Source organism: Poecile atricapillus, chromosome Z, assembly GCF_030490865.1.
Source record: "Poecile atricapillus isolate bPoeAtr1 chromosome Z, bPoeAtr1.hap1, whole genome shotgun sequence".
Taxonomy (NCBI): domain Eukaryota; kingdom Metazoa; phylum Chordata; class Aves; order Passeriformes; family Paridae; genus Poecile; species Poecile atricapillus.
This window is the reverse complement of record NC_081289.1, coordinates 136,255,018-136,268,195: the sequence shown is the minus strand read 5'-3', so window position 1 is coordinate 136,268,195 and position 13,178 is coordinate 136,255,018. Positions and strand designations below refer to the sequence as shown.

Below are 13,178 nucleotides of genomic sequence, written 5' to 3'. Positions count from 1 at the left end.
TTTTCTGACCTAAATGATTTTCTGAATACAATTCAAATACAAACAAACTAACTTTCTGGACAAAGTTTATTTACACAGAAAATATCAATCATAAGGGCTCCTAGCCTGATTTCCTTTTCCTGCTGAGTCTCTAGTTACTGGAAGTAAACTCAGCCCTCGCCGTGGCGACTTCCATCACCCTCCAGCCCTCCTGCCACGCCTTCCCTCCCCGAGCCCCTGGGCAGCAGCCGGGGCTGGTGCGTGGGCAGCTCCCCCGGAGCCGGCTCAGGGCGGGGGGGGACCCTAGACGGGGGTGCCCCGGGAGGCGGCCGCCTGCTGCGCGTCCTGCCGGTAGCCCTTGAGCAGCTGGTTCAGCAGCGTCTTGTCGGAGGCGCGGCGCGGGCGGACGAGCGGCGGCAGCGGGTTCCCCTTCAGCTCGATCACCGCCATCTTAGCGCGGTCCAGCCCGTCCCGGTTTGGGATCTGCAGCAGGCGCGTGTAGCTGCCGGGGTGCGGCTGGAAGCGGGGCGCCAGCACCTTGAACAGCTTGTGGATGAGGTCCTTCTCCTGCGGAGCGGCACGCTAAGCCCCGGCACCGCGGCGGGCCCGGGACGCATGTGGGGCTGGGGGGTACTTACGGTCAGCCAGAAATCCGCCATGCGCATGGCGCGCTCGTCCTTGTCCCCCCGCTTGGCGTAGTCGATGAGCTGCGGGGAGGAAGGAGGCGGCGGGTGAGGAAGGAGGCGGTGGGTCAGGGTGCCTCGACCGCCCGCCGCCCCCCGGCCCGGCCCAACCCGGTGCCGCCGCTCACCCGCTCGGCGTAGCCGCGCATCTCGTCGGCCCGCGCCCAGGGCGTCTCGATGCGCTCATGGCGCACCAGCGCTGTCACCAGGTTCCGCAGCAGGTCCAGGCGCGACCGCGGGCCGAGCCCGAGCCGCCGGTAGACGCGGCCATGCGAGATGGCGGCCACCACTGACAGCCGCATCCCGCCGATCCAGCAGCCGCCGCCGGCTCCCGGCAGCCCCCGCGCGCCGCGCAGCACGCCGGGAACTGTAGTCCCAGCCACACAACCCCGCGGCCCCGGGACGCGTCAGGGTGGAAAGGCAGCACGATGGGACACCCGGGCCGGCCTCCCTGCTCGAACAGGGCCTGGAGCATACGGCACAGGAACGCGTTCATGCAGTTCCTGAGTATCTCGGATGAGGGACACTCCGCAGCCTCTCCGGGAAATCTGTTCCCGTACTCGGTCACCCGAACTGGCAAACAAGTTCTCCCTCCTGTCCAAGGGGAACTTCCTGTGCACCAATTTCTGCTCTCTGTCTCGGATTCTGCTGCTCTGCAGCGCTGAGCAGAGCCTGGTCCGCTCTGGTCAAAGATCTCAGCTGGATGCAGACCCCTCCCTGCAGACACTTACAGACGCTGCTGAGGTGCCCTCAGTCGTCTCCTCTGGAGGCTGAACATGCTCGCGCAGCCTTTTCTCATAAGAGATATTCCAGCCCCTGAATTACTTTTGTCACTCTCCCCTGCACCCGCTCCAGGAGCTCCACATCTCTCTGGCGCTCAGGAGCCCAAAACTGGACACAGCACTCCATGCTGAGTAGAGGGACACCTTCCTCGCCCTGCCAGCACTGCTCTTCTGCAGAGCTCGGCCTCAGCCGCCGACAGGGACAGGGACAAGGGACAGGGATAAGGGACAGGGACAGTCCCGGCGGAGCGGGGAGATGCGTGCGGGTGCAAAGGAGCCGGTGTCCCGGAGGTCCTGTAATTCCTGTTAATTCTTTTTAGAACTATCGGATATAAGTTAATTAAACAGGCAGGTCTGACTTTAATACACCGCTGTGTAACTGGTTAAAAGGACTGCATCATCACGTCATACAACTAGCATCTGGCTTTCCCCAAACGCACAGATCAAGTAACTGAGATTCTGCTTTCCATGAATTCTTGACAGTTCTGTTCTGTTACCTTCACACAGTCACAGAACAATACTACTAACAGGATCCCCAGCACAACCGGGAACTCCTTTGTCTACCTTTGCATTCCTAGATCTGCCAACCATAGATTTTTGTCTTTAACAGTTTGCTTCCGCTGTCTGCTTTCTCAAACCGGAGACATTTGTTACTATACTATGCTAGCATGTTTCACTGTGATTTATAGATTCCTTTAACTTTACGTTGTTTACGCGTTTCCCCGCATACCGGCGATCCTGGATCCCGGTGGTGGAGTGGGATCCTACCAGGGATGAGGCGCTGCCAGCCCTGCGGCTGCCCTTGAGGCATTGGGCAGGCGGCGTGGGCTCTGCAGGGAGGAAGGGGCAGGATGGGCTCCTCGCTGGTCCTCAGCTCTCGGACACAGCCCGCAGGACGCTCCTGGGGCTGCGGGGAGGGGCGTGCGAGGGGCAGCCAAGGCCTGGTGGAGCCTATGTGTTATTCCCCCTTTGGCGGTGGTGGGATGCCAGAGAGCTCCGGAGCCCCGTATCGCATCCCCGGGACGCGCACAAGCTGCGCACACCCGGCAGCTTGCGGTGGGGCTGCGGGACCCAGCCTCATGCAGCCCGCTGATGTGGCACAGGAGCCACCACCCATCCAGAGCAGAGGTGCCTGTGTGCTTTATCCCTACAAAGACTGAAACCCACCCCAGCTTGCAAAACTCGCGCCCCAGAGTCAAAGAACTATGACAGTATTGTTCAGCTCCAAGAAAAATGCTAGGAGGCAGCGTAAGGAGATTTCTTGCCATCTCTTTCTTCCTGCCAACATCACTCTTGCTCCAGAGAAAGGGCAGTGTGTAACAAAAAAGCAGCTACCAACAGTGTAAGAAAAAATATCTTTGTTATTATGAATACATCATAAAATCACAGTCATCTTATACACATTTTAGTATTTCATATATAAATAAAGTGAACAGTATAGTTATTGGAATGTGTAAGAGGAACAAACATACAGATTTTTTAAAATGTGACATTAACAGAGAATTGGACCCCACCCCCACCTTTTGTTGCTGCTCTGGGACTTGGTACATTAACTCTGAAATACTTCTAGGCAGAAGGCTATGCAAGCTGTGATGCTAACAGTAACACCAGGCATTACCCTAATTCCATTTACAATCAATTTTCCTCTCATTTTCCTAATTTAGCCTGACTATATAGGAATTCTTGTGTGCCAGAACTACAGCTTTGCAAGAAAGACTAAACTTTTATGTACTTGGCACAGTGTTGAAAGAAAACATTTTTCAAGATTCATGATTTTGTTAAACTCATTAACAAACAGAATTTTCTCATCACTACACACTCTTGCAAATGTTCTCATTAAATATATTTCTAATATTAATAAAATAACAAATTCTTTATTATCCTTCTGCTTATAATTTGATGTCTTAACATCAAAATAATATTTCTTTCTAATAAAATTATACATACCATTTATATGAAACAAAGTTGTCATGTGCATGAGCCTGGTAATGAGACTAGCCATGAGTGTAGAAGTTTCTACTTCCTTGTTTTGGGTTCTTGGAAGAGTTTCTTATTTTTGGAGCCACAGAGTAATAAATAATTTGCAAGGTAATGACTTCTCTGGCTACCAGTAACAAAACTTAAGACTGGAAATGATTCCTCTGCTCTGACTTTATGAAACTTTGGGTATGCTGAAGAAAATGACACTTTTCTCAGTCTTTATGTGTTTACCCCAAAATCTGACTGAAATATTGTTGATACAATGAGTTATACAGGTAATCAGAAATGAGAAAGTTCCATGCAAAGATCTCAGCTGGATGCAGACCAAAGGCTGACCCTTCCCAGCTGGCTGTGCTCAGAGGGACTCTCCCTGCTGCAGAAATTCCTATGTCATGTTGGGTGGTCTTTGCCATAGTGGCCCCTCCTTGCTGCTGGGACTCAAACACTTTTGAAGCAGGAAATTTGTACAGAGAAGGGTAAGGACAAGGGCAAACCCAAGGAACACATTCTGTTACCTTTTTTTTTTAAGTACTGAAAATTGAAAGCCAATGATGCCAGCTCCAGAAAGGGAAATAATTGAGGTTTCCATTCAGAAAGGCATGTAAACATGAACTATGCTTATATTCATGAATCTGTAGCACAACTTGCTGTACTTACAGTGAAATATGTATTTTATCTGCTTTTCTGGTCCAGTCTCAGAATAGCTCTTCCCCAGGCATAAGCAGGGCAGTTGTCACCTCTCCCTGAATTTGATGGTCAAACTTCGGGAACTTCTCATTTGGTATGTGCCTCTATTCGGAAAAGCAGAACTTAGAACTAAAATAAGTGCCTTTTTTAGAACATCACCTTGTGGGCAGTGGGCAATATAATTTAGTTTATATGTAGGAAGTGACTCATCTAACATAACTTAGATCATTCAGTATGTGATGGTCAAAAACCTGCAGCTACTAATTCTCTAGTAGGAACCAGCCTGATCCAGCAGGGTGCAGTGGTAAACATATGCAAGGGTTCCGTAATTTGCTAGATTTAAAAATACAACATTTGATATTTAACAAATTGAATTAAAATTGTATCTTAATAAATGATGTCATTTATACTTAGTTGCCTGTTTGCAATTTAGAAGACACAAATGCCTCAGTTCATTCTATCTTTGAGGTTTTTTTTCAGCTTGTTGCATATAAGACCATCTCTCTTTTGGACACAGGTACCTTCCTCAATTCTCCCTTATTATGTGATTCACAAGATTACTTGAATCTGCAGCTCCTGGCAGAGCTCCTCCCAGACAGAGGAGAAGCCCAAGGACCACAAGGTAAGGTTACTATTATTTTTTTTCAGCTATCCCCACGACTTAGGCATTGCTTTGAAAATAATGATACAGATGTAATGTGAAAAGAAATACAGAACATTCATGTTCTTAAAAGCTAATGCCCTGGCTTGTGGCTTAGTGGCAGTGAGATGTTGGGAAACGGCTAAAGGAATGAACATACTCTCTAAGACAGTACACAGAAGTTATGGAAAAGTGTAGACAACCAGCTGTTTATGCAGCATGACCTGTACTGATGCTGTCAGGATTACACCAACTATCTTTTGGCCCACAGAATATGGAAGGGAATCCAAACCTTTATGTGTTATCTGAAAAGGCCCTTCTTATATTTTTACCTGTATTTATTCTACTAAAACTTGCAAGCCCTGAAAAACATGGCAAAGTAACAACTTTTTCTTTGCATTTGTGGCATGAACATTACTGAACACTAAACATACTGTAGAAGTAGCAGCTACGCAGACACAACATTGAAATTTTGTGCTTAATATACTCCTTTATATTCTAAGCATGGCGAAGTCCTCAGCAGCTGTGGTAATCCGAAAGAAATGGCAACATACATCATCCATGAGGTATGGTATAACTTGTGCATCCAATTTTCCAGTGTAAATAAAGGGCACTCCCTTTTATCCCCATTCACAAGTATAGGATCCCATGTGCAGTACCTCACCTTAGCCATCCTCGTACCAGTTGAAATGTTTTGTCATGTGCACTCCTGCACCTTCTCACACTCCTCACACACCCAGCCAAACAAGCTGCCACTCTGTGCTCCAGTTGAGTGAAAGCCATTTAGGTTGGTCTCATGCAGCAGAGGAACAAAACAGATGGAAGCTCTTTGCAAACATGAGGTCTCTCTCTGGTCTTGATTTCACTCAGGCTTCAGAATTTCACCAAGAAAGACATGCACCTGCAGGAAGTCAGAACTGGGCTCTTTCTGCAAGGCTGGGATATATTTTGTTCTTGTCAATAAGCCTGCTTGATTAAATTTTGATTTGGTTTCCTGCTTTAAACATCCCCTTAATCTTGCTCATCTTTGTGTAATGTATCCAACATGAATCTGTTGAGAAAGCAAACTGGCCTTCACACTGAGCAGTGGGATAATGGTAAAGAAAAAGTAGTGTTTGTGTGTGTCCTAGAGTAGTTTAGGACACACACATCTTTTGACTGTCTTTGAACAATACTCTAGCAACACAAAACCAAATAATTTCCTGATCAAGCAGCATCACTTTTGTTTAACCCTTCAACATATATATATTTTTTTTTTCTGCCTTGATGAGGCATAATAGAGGACATGTCTCACTTACAGATGGCCTCTGCTGTGAAACAGGGATCCACTTCTTACACTCTCCTAAGCCTGGGGACAGTAGCTGGAGACTTGAATTCAGTGGTATAATTTATTTGCATTCATAAAGTAACTGTGGACCAAGGTGTTCATTATCAACATCATTCAGGGATGATGTTCAGCTAATCCTCTGTCCCTGGCAAAATTTGTGTACTGGGTCATTTGGATATAGAATGCAAAGCAGGCAGATGGAATGCTGTGATCTGTGTTATTAGCTAGAGCATGCCTTAATCATATAATATGCTAAGAAGGATTTTCTGATAGTCTAGGTACAATGCACAGTGCAGGCTTGGCAGTATGGAATTTCTGCAAGGAGGCTACCATGAACCAGGAAAGCTACAGTACAGGCAGCATGGTTCAGGAAAAGCAGAAAGAAAGATGGGAAATTTTATATATATATATATATATATATATATATATATATATATATATAAACATTGTCAGTGCATTTTTTATATTGAAGAATTCTGAAGAGGCTTTGTTTTTCAGTGGAATAGCTAAGGATGGTCTGCCTTCTGTATCCTGGTGTTTCTGGATGCTGCCCGTGGTTTGTAGTCTTCTCCAGATCCAAAATCTACTGTGTCATGATAGTTTGTGAATTCCTGAGGTAATGGAAACTCTTCTGTTGATGAATGAGTCCTGTGTCCGAACACTCTCTCTTGCAGCTCAGCAATGTCATTTCTGATGTCTGCCATCATCAGCAATAGGAAATCAAATGAACCCGGTGGGCCCTGCAGTCACAAGGCACTGCCATTAATAATAATCCAAAACAGTTTTCAACCTGGTTGATAGAATTACTCCTGCAGGGGTTGTTCAGCAAAATTCTGCTTTGTATCAATTGCCAAAAGCTAACGATCTGTTTTTTAACCAACTTTGATCAGGAAACAATTTTCAAAAGAATCAAATGTTTTTGCAGACAGAGCCTAGATTTACAAGATGCTCAGCCCTTTTGTCACTTGACAATTCATTTGCTTCATAAGAATATCTTGAGACCTCATGGGAATAGAAGAGATTAATCTTGGTTTCTTGTGTTCTTGCTTATTAAACAAACAGAAATTACATTCTTAGAACGATTAATCAACAAATTCTTTTAAAACTGCTATTATTTGGCAAGTGCCTTTTCAATATGGTAACCTTGCTGCTGTCCATCACTTACTAAATAATTGGTAATTACAATGCAGAGAGTATCTGATTTTAGAAAATCATTATTTCTTTTTAGCTGACTTCACACAGTAAAAGAAACTGTTTAATACTGAGCACACCCTGCCAAGCACACTCTTAAAAATCAACTCCACCAGAATTGATGAGAAAATACCGGAAGTAAATGAATAGAATCATAGAGTGGTTTGGGTTGGAAGGGACCTTAAAGACCATGTAGTCCCAAGCACTTCTGCCATGGGCAGGGACACTTTTCATTACACGAGGGTGCTCAGAGCCCCATCCTGCTTGGCCTTGCAGGGATGGGGCATCTACAGCTTCTCTTGGCAACCTGTGCCAGTGTCTCACCACCCTCACAGTAAAGAATATCCTAATATCCTAATATCCTAATATCCTAATATCCAATTTAAACCTGCCTTCTTTCAGTTTGAAGCCATTCCTTGGCCCTATCACTACATGCCTTGTGAATAATCCCTCTCCATCTTCCTTGTGGATTCCCTTCAGGTACTAAAAGGCCAACCAGGTTCACCCTGAAGCCTTCTCTTTTCCAGGCTGAACAATCCCACCTCTGTCAGCCTTTCCTCATAGGAGAGGTGCTCCAACCCTCTAATCAACTTGGTGGCCTCCTCTGGACTTGCTCCAACATTTCCATGTCCTTCCTGTGCTGGGGACCCTGAGTTTTATTTTAAACAAGTTCACCTAGAAACAGATCATCAATACTCATTCCTTCTTCTGAACTCAAAACCTATAGTTTCCCAGATTGGAAAGAAATGAGGGGCAGGATTTTAAAATGTTCCAGGGATCAAATTCCCATTGGAAGCAGAGGTTGAACTGTGCTAAGTAGCACCCTGCATTTTTCTGCCTTCTAAGGGTGTCTCAGCACCACTGTAAGGCAGAGGTGTGCCTACTGCCTTCAGTCACACACCCAGCAAGGGAAGAGGTTTGTAGGTGAAAATGTTTGGATGAAAACAGGTAATTATTTTGTTTCAAACATTTCCTATATATGTAAATTATCTGTTTTCTCAGCACAGGAGTTTTTTTCCTCCAACTTTTGTCTGACCTGTGGTTAGTAGTCAAAATCACTCTGTTGTGGAAATTCCTCATGCGTGGAATACTTACAGGTATCCCCTTTGGTCCTGGTGCTCCTCTCTCCCCCTGTAATCAATACCACCTCAGTTAGTTTGTTGTGATTAAAGGAAATTAAAAAATCACTGTTTGTTTCTGCAGCCTCCCTTACTGTCCCCAGATCAAGAATCATCAGCTGATGCTTGTTTGGAAAAAGAAAAGGAAGTGAAGGAAGAATGCAAGAACATTGCTGCTGATTCTAGTGGGAGCAGAGTGGGGCATTTCTGATATTTCTCCTGGACAGTAATAATTGAATCAATTAACAGGAAGAATTCACAATGAATGAAAAGGGCTAACACATCAACATTTCTTCATGGAAAAGCCAAAAGAGCTTCAGAGAAAGAAAAGAATGCTGTGTGACATACAGCCTGTCAGGACTATTTGAAAAACTTTAGGAATGGCAAACAAAACAGCAGAAGGATGACATGAAGGAGTGGGACAACAGGATGCTTTCATTTTAGCAAAGGAAATGAGGTGGTAAAAGGGTGTGACTACAAGTATGCAGAGTCTCTCTAGCAAGTCTGCACTTCACATGTGCATGTGCCCATCTAATGGAAATTTGTACCTCTCCTCACCTTGCTACCATCTCTCCCTGGGGCTCCAGGTGGGCCCTGCAAGAGAAAAGAGAGTATTCACAAGGGTGTGAGAAGTTGTGGAGATAAGGGCAATTGTGCATGACAAGAGACAAGAATACTGACCACAGGGCCCCGTCTGCCCTGCTTAATGTGTGAAATGTCTGGAGATGGGCCCATAGGTCCCATTGATCCACGAGGGCCTGGCTGTCCAGGAGGTCCAGGTAATCCAGGAGCTCCTTGACTCCCTTTAGGTCCTGGAGCCCCTGAAATCAAAAGCAAAAGTTAATTGCCAGGGAAAGCCTTCAGGACACTTAATCAGTGCAAGAAGTGGGGAATGACCATTTTTTTAAAGACCCAATGGGCTGGTCACTTTAACACACCCAATTCCACAACAATACAACCAATTTATCTGCATCTGCACATCAGCAGCTGTCTGAGACAACATTAACCCCTGTCACAGTAGCTACAAGAGATGACCAGCAAACAATTCATTCTTGTGTATAACAAGAGTTTGAGTCTGCCAGGTGCTTAGGGACACAGACTGGTAAATGAAAAGAAAAGCACAGATGCCTCATTTTCAGACAAAGAAGAACAAATCACATTTGAGGAACATCTTATAAAAGGAAAGCCTCAGAAAACTCATGTGAATTTTGGGTCATGGACATCCACATAACTGACACCAGCAAGCCCTTTCCAAAGGGGGGCTGCACCTCTCTTTTGCCCAGTGCAATAGCCAATGTGTTAGGGGCAAAAGAGGCTCCGTTTTTCCATTTTGCTTTGTATCATTTTCAGCTTCTGCTGGTTCAGCAGAGCATGTTACTTTTTAGGAAGCAGCCAGGCAACAAAACATATGTTTAGCTCAAGAGAAACAGTAGGAAATGTAAACCAGAAAATCAGGCACCTGAATCAACATTTGCAGACAATAAAGACCATTAAAATGTCACTAGCTGAAACACTTCATGATTAGAGGGGGAAACACTTCTCTTCGTATTGGGCACACAAAACACAAAGAATAAAAGGCAGAGAGTAGAAAGCATTCAGCAGGACTTAATATATACAGCTAGGATTTTCAAAAGGAGACAACTCAAGTTCAGTGATGACTCCCTGGGACTCTTCCTGGGGGGGCAGCAGAGGAGGTGAGCAGGGGTGGTTTTAAGGGGAGCAGATTTCTACAGTACCTCGGACAGCTCAGTCAAGGGGAAACAGAGTGGGTGGGAGACCTGCAGGGTCAGGCCTGCCTTGGAGGGACTGCAAAGCAAACCCACTCTACCCTTCAGAGTGTATTACAGAACTTCTAACACACTGTTCTTGCACTTACGATGAACTGAATACTGAAGATACTCATCCTCCAGGAAAATAAGATAGAGACTCAGAAAACAAAGCAAGACTGCAAAAGGGGTATAAATGGGAAGGTGAGGTGCAGTTCAGGAGGGACTAAATCCTCATAAGAATATTTGCCAGTACTTTGTAAGTGTACTTCTGAAATCCAGCACAATGCTTGGATTTATTGCTGATGGAAAATTAGATCTGCATTTGCAAAATTTTGAGTATTGCTGGCCACCAGGTATGAGGTGTCCGGATAAAGTTTGGGCTTTAGGATCTCTCTGGTTTTTGTAGTGTTCCAATCTAAAACTTAGCAAACAAGGTGTGAGTGTAGTTATACTTTTCAGATTCCTTTCAATCTGGGATACAACATAAAACCAGCAGATGAATCCTCACAAATCAGACAAGGAAAGATAAAAGGGTTGGCACAAACTGCTACAAACTGAAAGCACATTTTTTTCCTCTACTACTGAAAGTGAGCTAAACCAATAGATATTCCTGAAATGAAATGGACAGTGTTTTAAGACAGGTTAAAATACAGGAAATGACAACTGAAGCAGGTGAGATATCTCAGGGAGAGGGAGAAATTTAACACATACAGGACAAACACTCTTGCATGCCAAGAAACACATGGAGTCACAATGAATGATGTCAGACAGTTGGCAGAGGCTGACCATAAAGTTGTTTTTGTTTTTTTTTCCTTAAGTTCAGCACAAATGCAAACACAACATATCAATCAAAATATGAAAGATATGAAATCATATCACACTGGAAGACTGAAGTTTACTATTTTAGTGCAAGCGCTATTGCACATTTCCACTCCTCTGGTCTTACCTGGAGGGCCTGGTTGGCCAGGCTGGCCTGGGGGGCCAGGGATATATGCATTAGAGGCAAGCACTTTTTCACCAGTGATTTGCTTGCTAAGATCAGCAGCATTATTTGGCAGCAAAGCAACCTGCCAAGACAAAAAAAACCCATGTAAGACCTTCATTGTTCAGACAGGTAAATCACATTCTTTTTTAAGCTTTCATGTGAACAAGCAGCAAGCCACTAACTTTCCATTGGTTTTAATGAGAACCCTAAATACTTTGTGCGTTGCTGGTGATGTCAGTCTCCTCAGGGCTGAGCCCCTTGGGATATTCCCTCATGGGGAGTTTCCCTTATCTCAGTTCTGTTTCAGGAAGGATACTCCAAAGGCTCCTTAGCTTCTTGTTTCTGGTGTTTATTCGTATATAATCAAAAGACTTGGCAGGTCTTCCCCAGACTTTCTGCTCAAGTTCAACCCATCGTTGCCTGGATCAAATTGGCTCGAGAAGCACAAAATGGCCCTGAAATACGCAGCTCTTTTATCTTTATACTTATTTTCACCCAATTAACAATAGACATGTAAATTATTTTTCTTAGCGACCCAATGACCCATCACCTGTGTGCTGCACTGTGGCATTTTCTAACCAATCACCTACTATTACCCAAAAACCTCTAGAAGAAGATGAGGAAGAAAGAAGACAACACCCTAACAAGAGAAAACACTCTAAATCTTCCATCTTGTCTTCTGTCCTCTAAACTAGTTTAAACTCTAACTTTTTCACCCAGTGACTTAAGAAAACTTTCTAATCTACATGCTTTCACTTTTAGTTTTTCTATTTAACAGTTATTTTCATGGTGTTATATGAAATTTAGTGTTTTCTTGGATGTCAGAGCCAGATATCAGAGATAAGGACATGCACTCTCTACTTCAGACACCAACACTGTGAATCTGGCTCTGGAAAGTACCCACACTATTTAACTCATCAGATATCTGGATCTGCTCTGCACAGAGACACAAAGATAAAGTAAATGAGAATGTAAGGAGATTTGCACACTATAGTTAGAAGGGTCATTTTCCATTACCTGTTTAATTATCCATGAAACATTCATCTATCCAGTTGAATATATTTAATAATGCATGTTTATATATAATTATATATATTATATAATAAAAATATATGTATATATTTAATAATTAAACATATTTAGAAATATTCTGTAAATGTTTAGTCTCTTAAAAGGTAGCTGAAGGGAGATAACAAGCCAGGAGGCTGGTCTGCAGTGAGGAAAGAAGTTTATTAGTGGTGAGTGGCTGCATGTAGACTTAGGGATTTTGCTCTGCCAAACTGAACTGGAAAACTTTTTCAGCAATAGCACTACAGACCAACCCCTGGGTGAGCACTGTTGCTTCCTGAATGAATTAGGCTCATTGGATAATTTGATGTTGAATTCTGCAACATTTACCTTTGAGAACTGCATTGAATAAAATAGATGATGACTCCTGCTACTTGACAAAGCTAATCAGCTATCTAGAATTCTCTGAGCTGGGCTCTTCTCAAGACTCCTACCTGTTTCTGTAATTATTTGACATATATTCTGCCATTACTCCAAATCTAATGTTTGTAATGCACAGGAGAAAAAACACAGTGTTATGCACCTGCAATACCTACCTGAACTGGGAAAATTTCCTTTGATAAACAAGCAATTGTTTAAGGATTAGAATTTAAAGGCAGCCAGTGCTGCTTGTAGTTTGGGATTGAATGCACAGAACAGTTCTGAAGGAAAAAAACATCAGGGAAAGATAAAGTTGGAAATGCTGAGATAGTTCCTGGTGGCGTTTCCGAAACACCAGTTTGATTTTGAGACTGGAACTCAAAGTGTGATGACATTGATCACAAGGATTTATCAGCCATTTGTGAGTTAGGTTTTGGAGAGAATTGCAGTTCCAAGGACCAGATGACTGCACTATAGGCAAATTAAGAATCATGATGTAAGTCTAACAAGAATTTGGTAGATTCACTCCACTCCTGCAGAAACCAGTGACTGGATGAGGTCATATTTTCACAGAAGTCCCACAGGGTGTTTCTTATATTCTCACTCCTG

General features: G+C 44.1%; 2 protein-coding genes across 2 annotated transcripts in view; both read right to left on the bottom strand.

Moving 5' to 3' along the window:
* Positions 1 to 48: 48 nt before the first annotated feature.
* MRPL17 (mitochondrial ribosomal protein L17) lies at positions 49 to 1,003 on the bottom strand. Its single transcript, XM_058865386.1, has 3 exons — positions 791 to 1,003; positions 618 to 686; positions 49 to 546 (listed from the first exon to the last, which is right to left on the bottom strand). Exons 1-3 carry the CDS (start codon positions 962 to 964, stop codon positions 283 to 285), a joined length of 507 nt encoding a protein of 168 aa, XP_058721369.1. The 5' UTR covers positions 965 to 1,003; the 3' UTR covers positions 49 to 282.
* A 1,324-nt stretch (positions 1,004 to 2,327) lies between these two features.
* The window catches only part of CCBE1 (collagen and calcium binding EGF domains 1), a 96,458-nt gene continuing 85,607 nt past the window's right edge, over positions 2,328 to 13,178 (bottom strand). The window contains exons 7-11 of the mRNA XM_058826907.1: positions 11,103 to 11,223; positions 9,069 to 9,208; positions 8,946 to 8,981; positions 8,365 to 8,400; positions 2,328 to 6,818 (exon numbers count right to left, since the gene is read on the bottom strand). Of these exons, the coding sequence (XP_058682890.1) occupies positions 6,585 to 6,818; positions 8,365 to 8,400; positions 8,946 to 8,981; positions 9,069 to 9,208; positions 11,103 to 11,223 (567 nt within the window). The 3' untranslated portion in view covers positions 2,328 to 6,584. The remainder of the gene's footprint in view (positions 6,819 to 8,364; positions 8,401 to 8,945; positions 8,982 to 9,068; positions 9,209 to 11,102; positions 11,224 to 13,178) is intronic.